This window comes from Bubalus kerabau, unplaced genomic scaffold, assembly GCF_029407905.1.
Source record: "Bubalus kerabau isolate K-KA32 ecotype Philippines breed swamp buffalo unplaced genomic scaffold, PCC_UOA_SB_1v2 scaffold_78, whole genome shotgun sequence".
Classification (NCBI taxonomy): Eukaryota; Metazoa; Chordata; class Mammalia; order Artiodactyla; family Bovidae; genus Bubalus; species Bubalus kerabau.
The window spans coordinates 548099-566444 of NW_026577932.1; the positions used below are offsets into that span (position 1 = coordinate 548099).

General features: G+C 52.4%; 1 protein-coding gene across 1 annotated transcript in view; it reads right to left on the reverse strand.

Moving 5' to 3' along the window:
* LOC129641143 (protein Shroom2-like) overlaps positions 1–15369 on the reverse strand; it is a 140801-nt gene extending 125432 nt beyond the window's left edge. Inside the window, exon 1 of the mRNA XM_055565925.1 lies at positions 15045–15369. Coding sequence (XP_055421900.1) covers positions 15045–15209 — 165 coding nt within the window. The 5' untranslated portion in view covers positions 15210–15369. The remainder of the gene's footprint in view (positions 1–15044) is intronic.
* Positions 15370–18346: the final 2977 nt, after the last annotated feature.

The following is an 18346-nucleotide window of genomic DNA, read 5'->3' on the forward strand; positions in this document are numbered from 1 at the left end:
CCCCCCAAACAGTTCCCAAGCAACCGTGTGCAAGAAGGGGAAGGCAAAGCAACCCGGTGAAAATTAAATTATTGGTGGAGGGAAAAGCTAAGGTGGAAAGAAGCTGAATCTTAGAGCGTGCACACCTCATTTTTACATTCATAAATGTGCAGGGAATAAGCTACGTGCTAACGTAGTGACCCACCAGGACAAGGTAAGTAGTCATTCCCTTTTGCCAAGGGTGTAAATTAGGCATTTGGAGAAGGAAATGGCAACCCACTCCAGTATCCTTGGAGGAGCCTAGCAGGCTACAGTTCATGGGGTAGCAAGAGTAGGACACGACTTAGCAACTAAACCACCACCACCAAATTAGGCATTATTTATTCAGTTTCTTAAGGCTAGGTGTATTCGTTAAAAAGAATACACCTAGGGACTTCCCTGATGGTCCAGTGGTGACGACTCCGAGCTCCCAGTGCAGGGGACCCAGGTTCCATCCCTCGTCAGGTAACTAGATTCCACACACTGCAACTAAGACCCAACTAACAGCCAAATAAAAAAAAAAATTAAAAACAAAAAAGGAAAACTTTTGGAAACAAACTTATGGTTACCAGGGGGTAAGGGCGGGACAGGGGCAGGATAAATTAGGAGATTGGGATTGACACATACACACTTATTAATACATATAAACCAGATAACTAATAAGGACCTCCTATATAGCACAGGTAACTCTACTCAATACTCTGTGATGGTCTATTTGGAAATGAATCTCAAAAAGAGTGGATATATGTATCCGCATAACTGATTCACTCTGCTGTACACCTGAAACCAACACAATATTGTAAACCAACTGCACGCCAGTAAAAAGTCAAAACAAAAGGAAAACTTCTAATTTCTCTCCAGATTTCCTTTGTTGGAACAGTCTAATTCTTATAGTAAATAACTGAAGAAACATGCAACGGTCCAAACACAACAGAGGCTTATTTCTCACTCACGTCATAGTACTACTGGGAGGGCAAGGGGCGCTGTGGACAGCCAGCTTCCTCCCCAGGCGTTCAGGGACCTGGGTGCATGAGGCTCTGCTCCAGAATCATGTGCATCCCAGACAACCAGGAAAGGGGAAAACAGTACAGGTTGGAAACAGGCCTGCCTGCATCACTTCTACTTGCTTCTGATTGGGTAGAATTGTCACATGGTCTCATATCCCCCAAAGGATGCTGGGAAGTGTAGTCCAGCAGCACATCCAGAGGGAAGAAGAGACTCTGTCTCCAGTTCATAGCCCCCAAGGTATGCTGGGAAGTGTAGTCCAATAGCCCCCAAGGGACTCCGGGAAGTGTAGTCCAGCAGTGCATCCCCAAGGAAGAGGAGACTCTGTCTAGAGTTCATAGCCCCAAGGGATGCTGGGAAGTGTAGTCCAGCAGTGTATCCACAAGGAAGAGGAGACTCTGTCTCCAATGAGCAGATAGCATCTCTACCAAACCCGTAGGTCCAACTCCATGCCCTCAAAGATCTTCTACTACCAGAAAGCCAAGCAAGTGAAGAAATGGAGTTTTCTGTCCTGGGGACAGTTAACCTTCATCTTTCCTACTATTTTCACTTCCCAAACCACTTTTTAAAATTCCCATTGCTGTGGGAGGGAGGTTCAGGATGGGGAACACATGTACACCCATGGTTGATTCATGTGAATGTATCACAAAAACCACCACAATACTGCAAAGTAGTTAGCCTCCAATTAAAATAAATTTAAAAAATAAATAAATAAAAATCCCATTGGTATTGAATATCACATTGGTCTGAAAGAGCTACCTTTCAAGAATATTACAGAAAGAAAAAAAAATCTTTATTTTTCAGAACAAGTTTTGGTGGAGAAGAGGGAATAATCACTTGCAGCGAGCTGTAAATAGCACAACTAATGTACTGGTGTTGGGCATTAGATGAGTTTCTGAATTAAATGCTTTTCTACAAATCCAATACTAAATGATCAAAATCAGTAACAAAATCTCTAGGAGACCTATTAAAGTGCTGCCACACAAAATCCAGGTTAAAGTCTTTCCATGGTAAATTACCAGTTCAATACATTAACACTACTTTTCATAGCTTTCCAGATCCTTTTTTAAAAAAAAATGTTTTATTTTGTATTGGAGTATAGCTAATTAACAAACAATGCTATGATGGTTTCAGGTGAACAGCAAAGGGACTCAGCCATACAAAGACACGAATCCATTGTCCCCCCAACACCCCTCCTATTCAGGTTTTCACATAACACTAAGCAGAGCTCCCTGTGCTGTCCAGCAGGTCCTTGTTGGTTCTTCATGTTAAATACAGCGGTGTGTCCATGTCCATCCCAAACTCCCTAACTATCCCTTCCCCTATCCTTCCCAACTGGTAAACATAAGGTTATTACAGAGTATTGAGCAGAGTTCCCTGTGCTGGACAGCAGGTCCTTGCTGGTTCTCCATGTTAAATACAGCAGTGTGTCCATGTCCATCCCAAACTCCCTGACTATCCCTTCCCCCATCCCTCCCCCCACTGGTAACCATAGGTTATTACAGAGTATTGAGCAGAGTTCCCTGTGCTGGACAGCAGGTCCTTCTTGGTTATCCATGTTAAATACAGCAGTGCTTCCATGTACGTCCCACAGTTTTCCAAATTCTTAATAAAGCAGAAAGAGGTAAGGAGGAGGGAAGAAGAGGGAAGAGAGATGGAATTTAAATCTACCACAACTAGCTTTCCTTACTGCCTCATTTCATCCCCATGTTAATAATATACTTAAGTGGGAGTGATTCTAGTTTGATGGCCAGAACAATTAAGGATCAGCAAAGGTTCAGGATGGACAGTAAGCTCTAGCTATGCCTGTGAGACATTCCTCCCAACTGGAACCACCGTGGCCAGGCCAGCGATGACCACTCTGACCTCACCAAGCAAGGTAGGGTTCCTCTAAACTGGCAAACCTCAGGTCGACTTTCAAACCTGCCCTACACCAGAAAGCTGTTCTCACTGGAGGAAAATAGTATCTGACAGGGATGTGCCTGGCCCCAAAGAAACAATCAAAGCAGTGGCCTTAAAAGAGAGCCCGGGGAAGCAGCCTGGCTAGATCACTCACCTGGGTGTGGGTGACTCACCCTGAACCAGGTGGTCACCCTCTCTTACACGCGGGCAGACAGCAAGGTCCCTCCACTAGACATTCAGACTGAGCCTCCAACAGGGCAGACAGAAGCCACGCACACACAATAGCAGAGCTCAGAAATGGAATCTACACAGAAGACATTTTTAAAAGCCAGTTTAATATACTCACAGATGTGAAAGAAGAACCATGAAACAGGATCAGTATGGTATCAAAAAGGAACATTCAAGAGCAGTAACACAGGGCTTCCCCTGGTGGCTCAGTTAAAGACTCCACCTGCAAATGTAGGAGACACGGTGCAATCCCTGGGCTGGTCAGAACCCACAGGCAGCGGAGCAACTAAGCCCAAGCACCACAACTACTAAGCGTGTGCTCTTGAGCCTGGGGGCTGGAATGACTAAGTCCACACATCCTAGAGCCCTGTGCTCCACAACAAGAGAAGCCCATGCACCGTAACTAGAGAGTAACCCCTGCTCATCGCAGCTAAAGAAAAGCCTGCAGAGCAATGAAGACTGGAACAACCAAAAATAAACTATTTTTTTTAGCTGCTCAGTCATGTCTGACTCTTTGTGACTGCATGGACTGTATCCCACCAGGCTCCTCTGCCCATGGGATTCTCCAGGCAAGAACACTGGAGTGGGTTACCATTTCCTTCTCCAAGGGATCTTCCTGACCCAGGGATCGAACCCAGGTCTCCTGCACTGCAGGCAGATTCTTTACCATGTGAGAGCTATAGGGAAGTCCCTTAAAAAGAAGAGTAAAAGAGAGGGGAAAAAAAAAAAAAAACCACTTTGGAATTTGAAGAAAAAAACTGAAAGCACACATTTAAAACTTAATCGAGGGGCTTCCCTGGTGGCTCAGTGGTAAAGAATCTGCCTTGTGATGCGGGAGTCACAGGTTCAACCCCTGATCCGAGAAGATCCCACACGCGGCTGAGCAACTAAGCCCGTGAGCCACAACTACTGAGCCTGTGCTCAGCAACAAAAGAAACCACCGCAATGAGAAGCCCACGCATCACAGCTAGAGAAAAGCCCGCACTGCATCTAAGACCCAGCACAGCCAAAAATAAATGAAATGTTTGAAAAAGAAAGAAAAAAGTACTTTAAAAAACTCAGTGGTTTGGAAAACATGGTTGCATGCCATCTCCCCAGATGAACCAAAGTAGAGAGAAGAGAAAAATAAGACAAAAAAAAAATCAGAGCCAGCCCAAAGGATGAAGAGACAGAAGGGCTTGTTGTCTTCCCAATATTACTGCACACCAGCAGAGATGAGAACACCAGCTGCAAAGAAAGTGCAGAGAGAAAACTGTCTCCAGCTCAGGCCTCTACACCCAACAATCCCGTTACTGTCACGGTACGTTAATGACATTTTCAAACAAAGAAGGTCTCAAAAAACGCTCCCCCACCCCTGTGTGTCTGAATATAGAAAACGATTTTTCACAATTCGGGAAGATGCGGAGGATAAATTAATGATAAAACACTCAGGAAATAGGCAAAGAAACAAAACCTATCGTTAACCTTGGCGATAATGAAAACTTTGTGCGGGGCAAAAAAAAAAAAAAAAATATTCAGAGTTTCCACCACCAGGTTCAGCAGTGTTGGCACTGGCATTCAAAAAACCATACCCAGTGAAAACTGCTAACCCGGTGCTTCTCAAAGTGGGAGCTTTTTCTCCCCCTGGCAGGGGACACCTGGCGAGGCTTTTTTTGATCATCTTGACTACAGGAGATGGAGATGTCTGTGTGGGCATCTCGTGGGTGATGTCAGAGGTATTATTCACCAGCCCACACTGCACAGGACAGTGCCCACCACAAAGAATTATGTGGCCCCAGATGTCAACAGTGCTAAGGCTGAAAAAAAATCCCTCTTCTGTCCAAAATTATGATCATAGTTATACTGGGAGGTTGGGGGCCCCAAGATATGTGTCTGCGTAGTTGGTGGGAAGGAGGTGCATGGAATAGAGACCACATCCCAAGTGGGAAGTCGACAGTCACTCAGAAACGGAACAAACAAAAGCAGCAGCAAAACAGAATGTAAGCAAATGCCCAAAGAAATCAGCTGAAAAGTTTCAACAGCTTCTCTGGAGGAAGAGGAAATGGCAAGTGGGGAGCTGCAAGGTTTAATAACAAGCCCCGAAGAACTATTTGATTATTTAAACTGTGCGAGAGCCGTTTTGATAAAAAATAAAAACAAAACTCAAAAAGATACACTAACAACTGCGTCCCTTTCCTTCCTGAAGAAGTAAAAATGTTGCCTTTAGAGCTGTAATCTACCCTGCCTGGGTTCTCTTTGACCTTCACAATTCGCCTTTGATCTGAAAGTCTTGGTCACTTTGGAAGCTACCCCAACTCTTTCCAATTCATCCAACCAAGGCAGTAGATACTGCCTCCAACTTTATAGCCAGAAGATTAAAAAAAAAAAAAAAAAAAAAAAAGCTCAGATTTTTTTTAAACTGTGACTATGCAATTCAGAACATCGTGGTTTTTCACAACAGTCTGATTTATTCAAACCTGAAATAAAGTTGTTTGTTGTTCAGTAAGTCGCGTCCAACTCTTTGTGACCCCTTGGACTGTAGCACGCCAGGCTACCCTGTCCTTCATCAGCTCCCAGAGCTTGCTCAAACTCATGTCCATTGTGTCGATGATGTTATCTGTCTCATCCTCAATCGCCACCTTCTCCTCCTTTCCCAGCATCAGGGTCTTTTCCACTGACTCAGCTCTTCGCATCAGGTGGCCAAAGGATTGGAGCTTCAGCTTCAACATCAATCCTTCCAATGAATATTCAGGGCTGATTTCCTTTAGGATGAACTGGTTTGATATCCTTGCTGTCCCAGGGACTTTCAAGAGTCTTCTCCAGCACCACAGTTTTAAAGCATCAATTCTTCAGCGATCAAGCCTTCTTTATGGTCCAACTCTTATGTCCATACATGACTACTGGAAAAACCATAGCTTTGACTATACGGACCTTTGACGGCAAAGTGATATCCCTGCTTTTTTTTTTTAATGAGATTTATTTATTTATTTGGCTGTGCCAGGTCTTAGTCATGGCATGTAGGAGCCAGTTCCCTGACCAGGGATTAAACCCAGGCCCCCTGCATTGGGACTGCAGAGTCTTAGCCAGTGGGCCACCAGGGAAGTGCCTTTGCTTTTTAATATACTGTCTAGGTTTGTCATAGCTTTCCTTCCAAGGAGTAAGCGTCTTTTAACTTCATGGCTGCAGTCACTGTCCACAGTCATTTGGGAGCCCAAGAAAATAAAATCTGCCACCGTTTCCACTTTTTCCCACATCTATTTGCCATAAACTGATGGGACCGGTTGCCATGATCTTAGTTTTTTTGAATGTTGAGTGTTAAGCCAGCTTTCTCACTCTCCTCTTTCACCCTCATCAAATGAGTCCAATTATTTTTTCAGTGATAACCTACTGTGCTTGTACTTAGACAAGTTCTCCCAAAGAGGGGCCTTAATTAACATCCCTACTGGTCGATGCAAGAGGCTCTGTGTATCACAGAGCCATGCAGATATCTGATCCACCCAGGTAACAGGAAAACAATTGTTCCACAAGTTACACCCTCCCTCTCTGGGACACTGGCAAGTTTTTTTTTAAAAAAACCAAAAAAGAACCATGCAACCCTGAGCGCTTTCAAAGTCCTTCATGTGGGTGGAAGGTTCAGCCTGGGAGAGCTCGGCTTGCAGAAATGTCTCCTCAAAGGATGGCCTGACTGCGGTGTGTGAAAAGTAAAAGAGGTAATGGGACTGAATAAAAAGTCTGTTCAGCCTTCAAATCCTGAAATAATCTCGCTGGCTGTTTACACTGTGCCCAGTGTACAAGGAGCAAAGCTCCCCAGGGCCCCAAAGAAATCCACAGACCCAGGTTTATTTGCACGCTGACACAAAACAGCTTTGGCAAGAGGACCGCTCCAAAACACTTTCACCAAATAGAAAAACCAGCCGTCTCCAAGCTGGGAGCCCGGTTTCTTCGGCCGCGAAATAGAAAGGTGAGTGAAGAAATCCCAGCTCGTTAGGACAAGGTGAGAACCACTAATTTTTTTTATGAGTCTTTCATTCTCCTTCTCCTTTCTACATTTAGCTCTCGGGCAAAGTCGTTTTTCTTTTTTTGAAGGGTGAACGTTAGGACATGTTCCAAACTACTCATAACTGGACCAGGAAGGGCAAAATCCTTCCCGGTGGGGAAGCATGATGCAAACCTCAAGTTTACAGCTTTTCATGCTTAGAAGCCTCTGGGTTTATGAGTGAGTCAAAATGAGTTGGGAATTCCGAGGTGGTGCTAGTATGTTAAAGGACCCGACCACCAATGCAGGAGACTTAAGAGATGCAGGTTCGATCCTTGGGTCAGGAAGATCCCCTGGCAACGCAAATGGGCAACCCACCCCAGTATTCTTGCCTGGAGAATTCCACGGACAGAGGAGCCTGGCGGGCTACAGTCCATGGGGCCGTAAAGAGTCAGACATACTGAGTGACTAACACATAACAAGCTGAGTTAATTTCTAGGAGTGGAAGAACATACACACCCTCCTCCTCCACCCTCTGCACCTCAAAGCTCCGGTTTTTTGCCCAACTTCCCATCCCCACATGGAAAACACGTCCTGAGGACCAGAGGTGAGAACTTGCAGGACGCAGAGAGGCAGAGGCTGGCAAAGGGGGAGAAAGACACACCTGAAGGCCAGTTGGCAGGCAGGTCTACCAACTGCAAAGGTATTTCAGCACGGGGGTGGGGGGAGACCTCACCCCCCCTTTTTTTTTAAACCGCACTGTGAATTTTTAATACAAATGTGTCTTTGGAACTCCACTCTTCTCTGAAAAGACGCAAACTGCAGCTGGCCTCAAAGCGGCCAGGACCTCACCGTGCCCAGGAGCTGCCCTGGCTACCACAGTGCCCGAGCTAGCTAAGGTGGGGGTGTCCATTCCTCATCCACCCACCTTTTCTGTCTATGGAGCCCTGGGATATGGGCTGTGGGGTTCTGCTTCAACACAGACATCAAGCAAAACGCAGAGAGGCTGAGATAAATCAGCTCCCAATCCATAGCTCGGGGCTTCCTAGGTGGGCTCAGCGGTAAAGAATTTCTCACCTGCCAATGCAGAAGCTGCAAGTTCGATCCCAAGGGTCAGGAAGATCCCCTGGAGGAGGAAATGGAAACCCACTCCAGGATTCTTGCCTGCAGAATCCCACGGACAGAGGAGCCTGGTGGTACATGGGGTCGAAAACAGTCAGATAGGACTTGTGACTAAACCAAAATTCACAGCTCACTGACATGAATGAATCAGCCATGGGTGTACATGTGTCCCCCATCCCGAGTCCCCCCTTCCACCTCCCTCCCCATCCCATCCCTCTGGGTTGTCCCAGCGCACCAGCTTTGCGTGCCCTGTTTCATGCATCGAACTTGGACTGGTCATCTGTTTCACATATGCTAATATACATGTTTCAAAAACCAACACAATATAGTAATTAGCCTCCAATTAAAATAAATTTTTTTTAATGAAAAAAAAAATTCACAGTTCACGTCTACAGATGCCCTGTTTTCAAAACCTTCAACGGTCATTGACAAAGAGCTTGGCTCTTGGGGGGGCAAATATGGGGACATCAGTGACAACAGCTTGTCCCGACCAGGGGTTACCCGGTCACTGATCAGCATGACTCAGCACAACCCATAAAACACGCAGCCCCTTTCAGACCACAAGGCGACCCGCCAATGGCTCTGAACCTTCACTATCAGGAGGACCTCTGAATTGGGACATCACTCACCTGGGTGTGTGGGCCAATCGCACCCCCTCCGACCCCCCAGTGTGTGTCCTGATTCTCCCCCCACCAGCCTGCCTTCGGCTTGCAAACCAGGAAGGACATTTAAAGACATAGCCTTGGGCCCAGCGAGGGGTTTAAGGGTCTGGAGACCCGGGAGAGGGGGCACACTGGCCAACTCCCTGCCCCCGCACCTCCCCAGGAGGTCCTGGTCCCCAAGAGGCAAGCTGAAACTCATCAAGCTCCCCAAGGAGCCGCCCCTGGGACCAGGGAAGGCCCGGATGACTATCTTTCTTCTGGGGGCGCTCACGGAAAGGCTCCGGTGTTCTCGGGTGGAGGGAAAAGGGGAAGGAGGGGAATCTAAGACGTGATGAAAAGGAGAAGCAAGGCTTCATTCCTTCCCGAGGTTAACAAACATTCCTGAGGCCGCAGGGGGCCCGCTGACACCCAGCTGGCGGGCTTCGGGCTTCCCAGTGAATCCCCCGGGTGGCCCTTCTGGAATCCGAGCCCCTCCACACACATTTCAGAAGTCAGGCCCTCCCCCAACCTCCCTCCACCGCCCCACCGCACCCAAGTCTTCCACTTGCTGAGCTAATGGAGAGAGGAACTCCCACCAACTGCAGCGCTCAACCTACTGACAACGCTCCTGAGAGGGCCCGCATCAGAGCAGAGCCTCAGAGACGCAGACACGTCAAGGTCTCTGGAGTTCCTTAGGGCAGGAATGTTATTTCTGCTGCACATACACACAAAAAACGGCCTTTTGTGTTTTTTTTTTTTCCAGCCCTGGTAAACCTCAAGCTTACAAGTCAGTGTCAAGGTGCTGAACGGTTACAAATCATGCTGGCTGCTTTTCTAGGGGACTGACTCTATGTGGCTCAGCTGGTAAAGAATCCGCCTGCAATGCGGGAGACCTGGCTTCGATCCCTGGGTTGGGAGGATCCCCTGGAGAAGGGAACGGCTAACCCACCCCAGTATTCTGGCCTGGAGAATCCCGTGGACTGTTTAGTCCAGTCACAAAGAGTCAGACACGACCGAGCGACTTTCACTTAACTCACCACGTATGCACTTGAGATTCCAACAATGCCACTCCGGGGGAGTCAGGGTCCCTTTAACCTTGACTCCAACCCAGAGAAAAGGCTGTTCCTCAGGGAGCAGCCCCCACCAAGTGCCCATAAAACTCAGCTCTCGGGAGTTCCTGCTCCCATTTCCTTTTTTCCAGCTACAAAAAATGCAGATGAAGCAAGTATTTGTTTGAGTTTTACTATGTAAATAAAGCCTATTTTCAGGGCCAGCACCGAGGAAAAAAACAGCCTTCCCCACCCAGGTTGGCCAGGCCAGGGGCCTCCCAAGCACCTTCAAAAAGAAGAATAAAGCACAGCTTTCCAAGCTAAAATCCTTTCAAAGCAAAAGTGGCGTACAGTTCATCTGCTGCTGCTAAGTTGCTTCAGTCGTGTCTCTGTGCAACCCCATAGACAGAACCCCATAGAGTCGTGGGCTCTGTGCAACCGCATAGACAGAAGCCAACCAGGCTCCCCCGTCCCTGGAACTCTCCAGGCAAGAACGCTGGAGTCGGTTGCCATTTCTGTCTGCAATGCTCTAGAGAGGGCGATTTTGTGCCAGGGGGCACATGACAGTACAAGACACTTTCGGTTGTCACACATGGGAGAGGGGGTTACATTGCCAGTGGGTACAGGCTAGAGTTACTGCTAGACACCCTACAATACACAGGAAAGGACGCCCCCCACACCCCACTCAGCAAAAAAGGATCCAGCCCAGAACATCAGAAGTGCCAAGGCTGAAAAGCCCTCGTGGTGTTGGTGGTGATGTTAATTTCATTTCTCAGTCATGTCTGACTCTTTGCGACCCCGTGGACTGTAGTCCCGCTAGGCTCCTCTGTCCGTGGAATTCTCCCGGCAAGAATCCTGGAGTGGGTTGCCATTTCCTTCTCCAGGGAGATCTTCCCCACCCAGGGATCGAACCCATGTCTCCAACTGGAGAAGAAGCAGAGATATGCAGGGTCAAGATCTGACCCTCAGGGCCCTTCTCAAGATGGGACCTCAGGGCTGTTCCATCTATAAAATGGGCTAATAAAACTCCATCAGGAAATCAGGGACTGAGCTGACCTTGTTCTTGGTATCACCTCCAGCTCGAAGTTGTACACTCCCAGGAGGCTTTCAACCAAGACACTCTTCATCATACATCTTACACGGGATCAGGCTTCTTCCAAGTCAGATTCTGTTAGAAATGAGCTGTAAAATACCCCAGCGCTCTAAATATGTAACCATGTAATTTCAGCATTTCTTAAATGCAAAAAAAAAAAAAAAAAAAAATATTAGAAGACCCATTATTTCATGAGACCTAGAAATGTTTCCGGAGAAGGCAATGGCACCCCACTCCAGTACTCTTGCCTGGAAAATCCCATGGATGGAGGAGCCTGGTGGGCTGCAGTCCATGGGGTCGCTAAGAGTCAGACATGACTGAGCGACTTTACTTTCACTTTTCACTTTCATGCATTGGAGAAGAAAATGGCAACCCACTCCAGTGTTCTTGCCTGGAGAATCCCAGAGACGGCGGAGCCTGGTGGGCTGCCATCTATGGGGTCACACAGAGTCGGACACGACTGAAGTGACTTAGCAGCAGTAGCAGAGATGTTGCAGTGGAGAAAGCAATGGCACCCCACTCCAGTACTCTTGCCTGGAAAATCTCATGGACGGAGGAACCTGGTGGGCTGCAATCCATGGGGTCGCTAAGAGTCGAACACGACTGAGCAACTTCACTTTCACTTTTCACTTTCATACATTGGAGGAGGAAATGGCAACCCACTCCAGTGTTCTTGCCTGGAGAATCCCAGGGACGGGGGAGCCTGGTGGGCTGCCGTCTATGGGGTCACACAGAGTCGGACACGACTGAAGTGACTTAGCAGCAGCAGCAGAAATGTTTCAGTAGCTACTGGGAAAGAAAAGATTCAAAGCTTGGATTAATCCAAATTCTGGTGGTGAAACACGTTTCTCCAGTCTCCATCACAACAATCTACTTTCATTTTTTAAGACATTATAATGGGCACACTTTTCTCCATCCTTTCCTAATAAGTTCAGTTCAGTCGCTCAGTCGTGTCCGACTCTTTGCGACCCCGTGAATCGCAGCACGCCAGGCCTTCCTGTCCATCACCAACTCCCGGAGTTCTCTCAGACTCACGTCCATCGAGTCGGTGATGCCATCCAGCCATCTCATCCTCTGCCGTCCCCTTCTCCTCCTGCCCCAATCCCTCCCAGCATCAGTCTTTTCCAATGAGTCAACTCTTCGCATGAGGTGGCCAAAGTACTGGAGTTTCAGCTTTAGCATGAGTCCTTCCAATGAACACGCAGGACTGATCTCCTTTAGAACGAACTGGTTGGATCTCCTTGCAGTCCAAGGGACTCTCAAGAGTCTTCTCCAACACCACAGTTCAAAAGCATCAATTCTTCGGCGCTCAGCTTTCTTCACAGTCCAACTCTCACATCCGTACATGACCACTGGAAAAACCATAGTCTTGACTAGACGGACCTTTGTTGGCAAAGTAATGTCTCTGCTTTTCAATATGCTATCTAGGTTGGTCATAACTTTCCTTCCAAGGAGTAAGCGTCTTTTAATAAAGTGACAGTTAATTACTTTAGTTGTTAACAACCAGCTGTTGGATCATGAGCAAACATCACTGATGACTTAATCCAGGAGAAAATGCAAGCGGGTGAAACACTGCCAATACCACACACTACAACATGTGGTTAAGAAATACACATGCGCATGTGACAGCATGCTCGTGTGCATGTATATACACAAGTGCGCGTGGAAATTTAGCACGGGCATCCCAAACTGTCCTGAATCCTCTCCATCCTAAGCAAAGAAATCACATTATCTCCAGTCACAGTATAACACCTATAAAAACCAAGCAGCAGTTTAAGGGAGGGACATAGGAGCATGTCAGGTTAAAATCACAAGCAGCTTTATTTCTGCAAAACCCTGAAGCACGATCTGGAAAGGCAGAGTGCGTACACTGCCACCAGTCTAGCCACACAAAGACACACACACAGAAACACATACACATGCAGAGTGTGACACTGCTACCAGTCTAGCCACACACAGATACACACACACACACACAGTGTGTACACTGCTACCAGTCTAGCGACACCGAGACACACACATACCCACGCAGTGTGTACAATGCTACCAGTCTAGCAACAAAGACACACACACACACACACACACAGTGTGTACACCGCTACCAGTCTAGCCACACACACACACAACACAGACACACACACATACACCTAAGACACACACAGCAACACACACCCAAACCGTAGCAACTACCGGGAGAGCCCATCAGGGGCTAAATCCGGAGCCAACAGCCCCCAGTGGTCTGCACAGGCCCTGGTTTGTGTCCACAGGCTCTACCGCCCCGCTCCTTCGGTTTGTAGAGGGGGGCCCTCTTGCACAGGAAGATGTAACGCCACTAAGAACTCGGGGGTGGGGGTGTTACGACTTGGGGTACACAGAAAGGGGGAGGTACTCCGAAATCCTTTTCCCCAGCTTCCGGTAAAACAATTGAATTTTTAGGCAGTTTTCTTACCCAGTGGAAGCCCCCAAAGCAAGACACTATCTTAAACAATGTTGTACCACTTATTCGATCTGCTCTAACGACAGATCCGAGGAAGACAGCTTGAATTGGATCTGCGTGTGCTCTTTTTTAAAAGAAACACCTGAAGTTCTAAAGGTTTGGGGGATTCACCTGGTAAGATACCGGTGAATCTTTAACCTTCACCATCCGAAATGTCTGGTAAAACTCATTATTTAAAAAGCTCAAGCTACTATGCTGTAAGGTATGCAGGGAGCACCAGATCTGCACAAGGTCTGCCCACTAAGCTGCCTCCTACTTTTCAAAGAATTCAATGCATTAGTAGGTTGCACCTGTGTGAAATTTACAACAACAAAGACAGCCTCAACCCCCAGTTCAACAAAAATTCAGTGCACGTTTCCCCTCAGAGTCTCTAGTTTATAACCATAAAAAAATGAGAGAAAATAAAAAGATTAGTTCGGTCTCTCATTTGTTATCTAGGTAACAAAGCCACACCACCTCCTAAATGCAATCCGGTGGGGCAGGTTAGAAGTCAGTTCAGTGCTTCCAGCCGCGGTGAAGCAAGAAAGCAGAGAAAAAACAGTAAGTCACCTTCAAACCCTTCTGCGAGCCAAGAATTTTTTTTTTGCATTTTAAAGAGAACTTTGTCCCCAGGAATGGCGTGGCCCAGACCTTCCAAGAGAAACTGACCAACAGACAGTTTTAACCAGGGGAAAACCAAACGACTGGTTTTGTGTTTTTACGGGTTTATACAAGCTCGGCTGCTAAGTCTCAATATGGGTTTTCTATTTCGAGGCAAAAAAAGTCAAAGTTCTAAAGTAAACCCTACACACACACACACACATACACACACACACAGTTCAATCGCTCAGTCGTGTCCGACTCTTTGCGACCCCATGGACACACACACTAGCAACTTATTATCAAATCCCATTTTTATAAAGGACTCTGAAAACTTTCAGGGTTTTTTTTTTTTTTTGCAAGTATCCAGGGCGCCGCGGATCTAGGGCTGGAAGCCAAACGTCAGTAAATATTGATGGGCTTTTGGGAATGGAGAAGCTGGCCTGCCGGCAGCTGCTCGCCCACACATCCTAGAGATAAGGGGTGCGGGTCCAAGGCGGGGTGCAGAAACAAGCATCCAGACAGGCTAACACAGGAGGGGCAGGCTCTGTCCACCCGGCGCACGTGGGAACGTTCCCCCCAGACCACTGGGCTGGCCCACAGGTACAGGCCGCCACTACCAAGGCCGGGAGTGACAGCGGAGGGCCGGGCCCCTTCCAAGAGGGGGAGGGGAGAGATCCGAAACAGGAGCCATTGAAACTATCGGCGGCGCCGGGAGCCAAAAAGAGCTGGGAAAGAAGGCAGGGCGGCCCAGGTGGCGCCCGGACCACACACCTAAGGCGGGTCCCAGCGCCCCACGTTCTCTCAGCGGACCCAGGCAAACGCGAGTCCCGGGCCCCGGGCGCCACCCGAAACCACCCCCACCCCTCGCCCGGCGCTCCTGACCTCGACGAATCCCCCGCCCCCCGAGGCCACCTCCCGGCTGTCACCGTGCAAGTCCCGTGCCCCGCCTCACCTTGGTGATGACCAGCGGCTCGCCGTGCTCGCGGCCGCCCTTCAAGGTGAAGCCCCAAGGGGCGCCACCGCTCAGCTGCACCTCCACCAGGCGCCCGCCATCGGCCGTCCGTGCCTCGGCCTCCGCCAGTCGCTCCGGCCGCGCGCGGGGCTCGGCGCCCTCCATGGCGCGGGGCGCAAAGGCGGCACGGCCGCTCAGGCCCCCGGGGCCGCCTGACCCGCGCCCATATGCTCTGGAGAAGCCCAGCCGGCCGAGGGCGAGGGAGGCTCTCGGCGCCCCTGTCGCCGACCGCGGGCAAACTTGCGCTGCAACTTGCAAGGAAAGTACCGGCCAGGGGCGCGAGGGAGTACGGAGGACTCGCGGCGCTGCGCACGGGGGAAGGCGGGTCCCGGAGGGGGCGGGCCCGCAGGGAGGGGTCAGGGAGCCGCGGGGAGGGGGCGGGCCGGCAGGGAGGGGCGGAGCCGCGAGGAGGGGGCGGGGAGATGCGAGGAGGGGGCGGAGCCGCGGGCAGGGAGCGGGGAAACGTGGGGAGGGGGCGGGCTGGCGGGGAGGGGGCGGGGAACCGCGGGGAGGGGGCGGGCCCGAGGGGAGCGGGCGGGGAGCCGCGGGACCCGGCGCGCGCTCCGGGGCAGGGGGCGGGGCGTATGAGACGGGGTTTGGCTCGCGCCGCGCGCGAAAGAACAGGGGGCTCGCACCGCGCGCGCGGGAAGGGGGACTCTCGTCGTGCTGCGCGCGCCGGGGGGAGCGCTAGCCCCGCGGACGCAGAAACCGGTGTCTGGCACCGCGCGTGCCTGTGGGAGGGCTGACCCGGCGCGCTCAGAAACGGGAAGCGGGGGGAACTCACGCCGCGGCGCGCGCCCAGAAACTGAGGGCGCGTGCCCAGAAACTGAGGGCTCGCCCCCCACCGCGCGCGTAGGAAGCGGGGCTGGTTCGCGCGCCGCGCGCGCCGGGGGGAAAGCCGGCTCCGCGCGCTCAGGAACGAGGGGGCTTGCGCCGCGCGTGATGGAAGGCTCCACGCGTGCAAGATGTGGGGGCTCGCGTCGCGCCGCGAGCGCAGGAAGGGGCGGGGCTAGCGCCGCGCGCGCCCGGGGGAGGGCTGAACCCGCGCGCGCAAGGAGTGGCTCGCGCCGCGCGTGCCGGGCAAAGGACTGGCCCGCGCGCGCAAGAACCAGGGTACTCGAGTGGCGCCGCGCGCGCAGAAAAGGGGGATACTCGCGCCGCGTGCGCACAAGGGAGCGGCCTCGCGCCGTGCGCGTACGGGTCAAGGGCTGGCCCCACGCGCGCGCAGAAACTGCGGTCTCGCGCCGCGCCGCAGGAAAGGGGGGGACTCGCGCCGCGCGCTCCCGGGCGAGGGCTGGCCCCGCGCGCGCAGAAACAGGGGACGTACTCGCGCCTCGCGCGCCGCGGGGAGGGCTGGCCCCGCGCGCTCAGGAACGGGGGGCTTGCGCCGCGCGTGACGGGAGGCTCCGCGCGAGCAAGAAGTAGGGGCTCGCGTCGCGCCGCGTGCGCAGGAAGGGGCGGAGCTAGCGCCGCGTGAGCCGGTGGGGAGGGCTGACCCCGCCCGCGCAGGAACCTGGGGGCACGCGCCGCGGCGCGCGCCCAGGAAGCGGGGTCTCGCGCCGTGCGGGCCGGGGGTGGCTCCACGCACGCAGGAAGAGGGACTAGCGCCGCAGGTGGCGAGGGGCCCCGCGCGCACAAGAGTGGGGGCTCGCGCCGCGAGGCGTGGGCAGGAACGGGGGGGCTCGCACCGCGCGCGCCGGAGTAAGGAAGGGCTGGCCCGCGCGCGCAGGAAAGAGTGTGTGTGTGTCCAGTCTGGTTTGATTTCAAGCGAAAGTCCTAGCTCTGTGGGAGTGATTTCCCTGGCGGAGAGGGGCCATAGAAAGGCAGTATTTTAATACAAATCACGGCTCAGTCACTGTTTATGAACTGGCAATGGATCAAAATGGATGTCACAAACCCAGACTGGTCAGACCTGGCAAGAGCGCGTGGTTTCTGGGGGAGATGGGTTAAGATGAGACAGCACTGTTGAGGGCTCCCGGTTCTGGAGAATTAACCTCCCTCGCCCCCCGGGAAGGCCTGCTGACGGGCGGGAGAGCGGACTTCCCGACCCTGAGCTCTCCGCCCCTCACCCCTCCTCCTCGCTGCCAAGCATCACCCTCGTGAGGCCTCGTGGCGTTCCGCGCTGCCCTCGCCGAGCCTGGCGCCTTTTCTGCCAGCGCGGGGGGTCGGGCGGGGGCCGCGGGGAGGCCCAGGGCACATGACGCCCCCTGCCCGCGGTCTCCGCGTCCAGCACATGACTCAGGCTGATCGGCGCGCGTCCCCAGCACGACCCATGGCCTCCCCGCGCCTCGGCACCTTCTGCTGCCCCACGCGGGACTCTGCCACGCAGCTCGCGCTGGGCTTCCAGCCGCGGGCTTTCCACGCGCTATGCCTGGGCAGCGGCGCGCTCCGCCTGGCACTCAGCCTCCTGCAGCTGCGGCCTGGGCGCCGGCCTGCGGGTCCCGAGGTCGCCTTGGCCTCGCCGCCAACCTCGGCCCGCGGCCCCGCCTCCGTGGGCATAGTGCGCGCCGCCGCCACTTGCGACGTGCTCGGCTGCCTGGGTGAGCGCGCGACCCGCGCGGGCGGGTGGCGACCCGTCGGTGTGCGAGTGAGGACGCCCGACCCGCGGGTGGTGGACTCGAGCGTGCGTGGTTCAGGGCGCGGGGCCGGCAAGTGGGGACCCGACTATTAGTGGTTGAGGGCCAGTGCCCCGCGAGTCCCCTTCATGGTAGTTGTGGGCGCACGGCCCGTCGTAGGTGGGGACTACTGCGTGCGCGGTTGAGGACGCGCGACTCAACGGTGGGGACCCCTCCGTGTGAGGGTGAGGATGCCTGGCCCGCGAGTAGGGACCCGTCTGTGAGTTTTGCAGGGCGCCCATACCTCGGTGGGGACCGTGCCGTGGGCGGTTGAGGGCTCAAGGCCCGCGTTTGCGGATTCCTCCTTACAGGGTTGAGGTGGCGCGGCTCGTGAGTAGGAAACCCTTTAGTGGGAGTTGAGGGCGCGCGGCCCACGTGTGGGGACACTTCCTTGTGCGGTGAGGCCGCCCGGCCTGCGAGTAGGGACCCGTCTGTGCGTTTTCTAGGGCTTGCGCACCACGAGTGCGGACCACTCCGTGCCCAATTGAGGGCTCGCTGCCCGCGAGTGGGGACCCATCTATGCATTTTCAGGACGCAGGTAACGCCGTGGGGACCCCTCCCTGTGCGACCCGCGGGTCGAGACCCCTCTGTGCCCAGTTGAGGGCTCGCTGCCCTCGAGTGGGGACC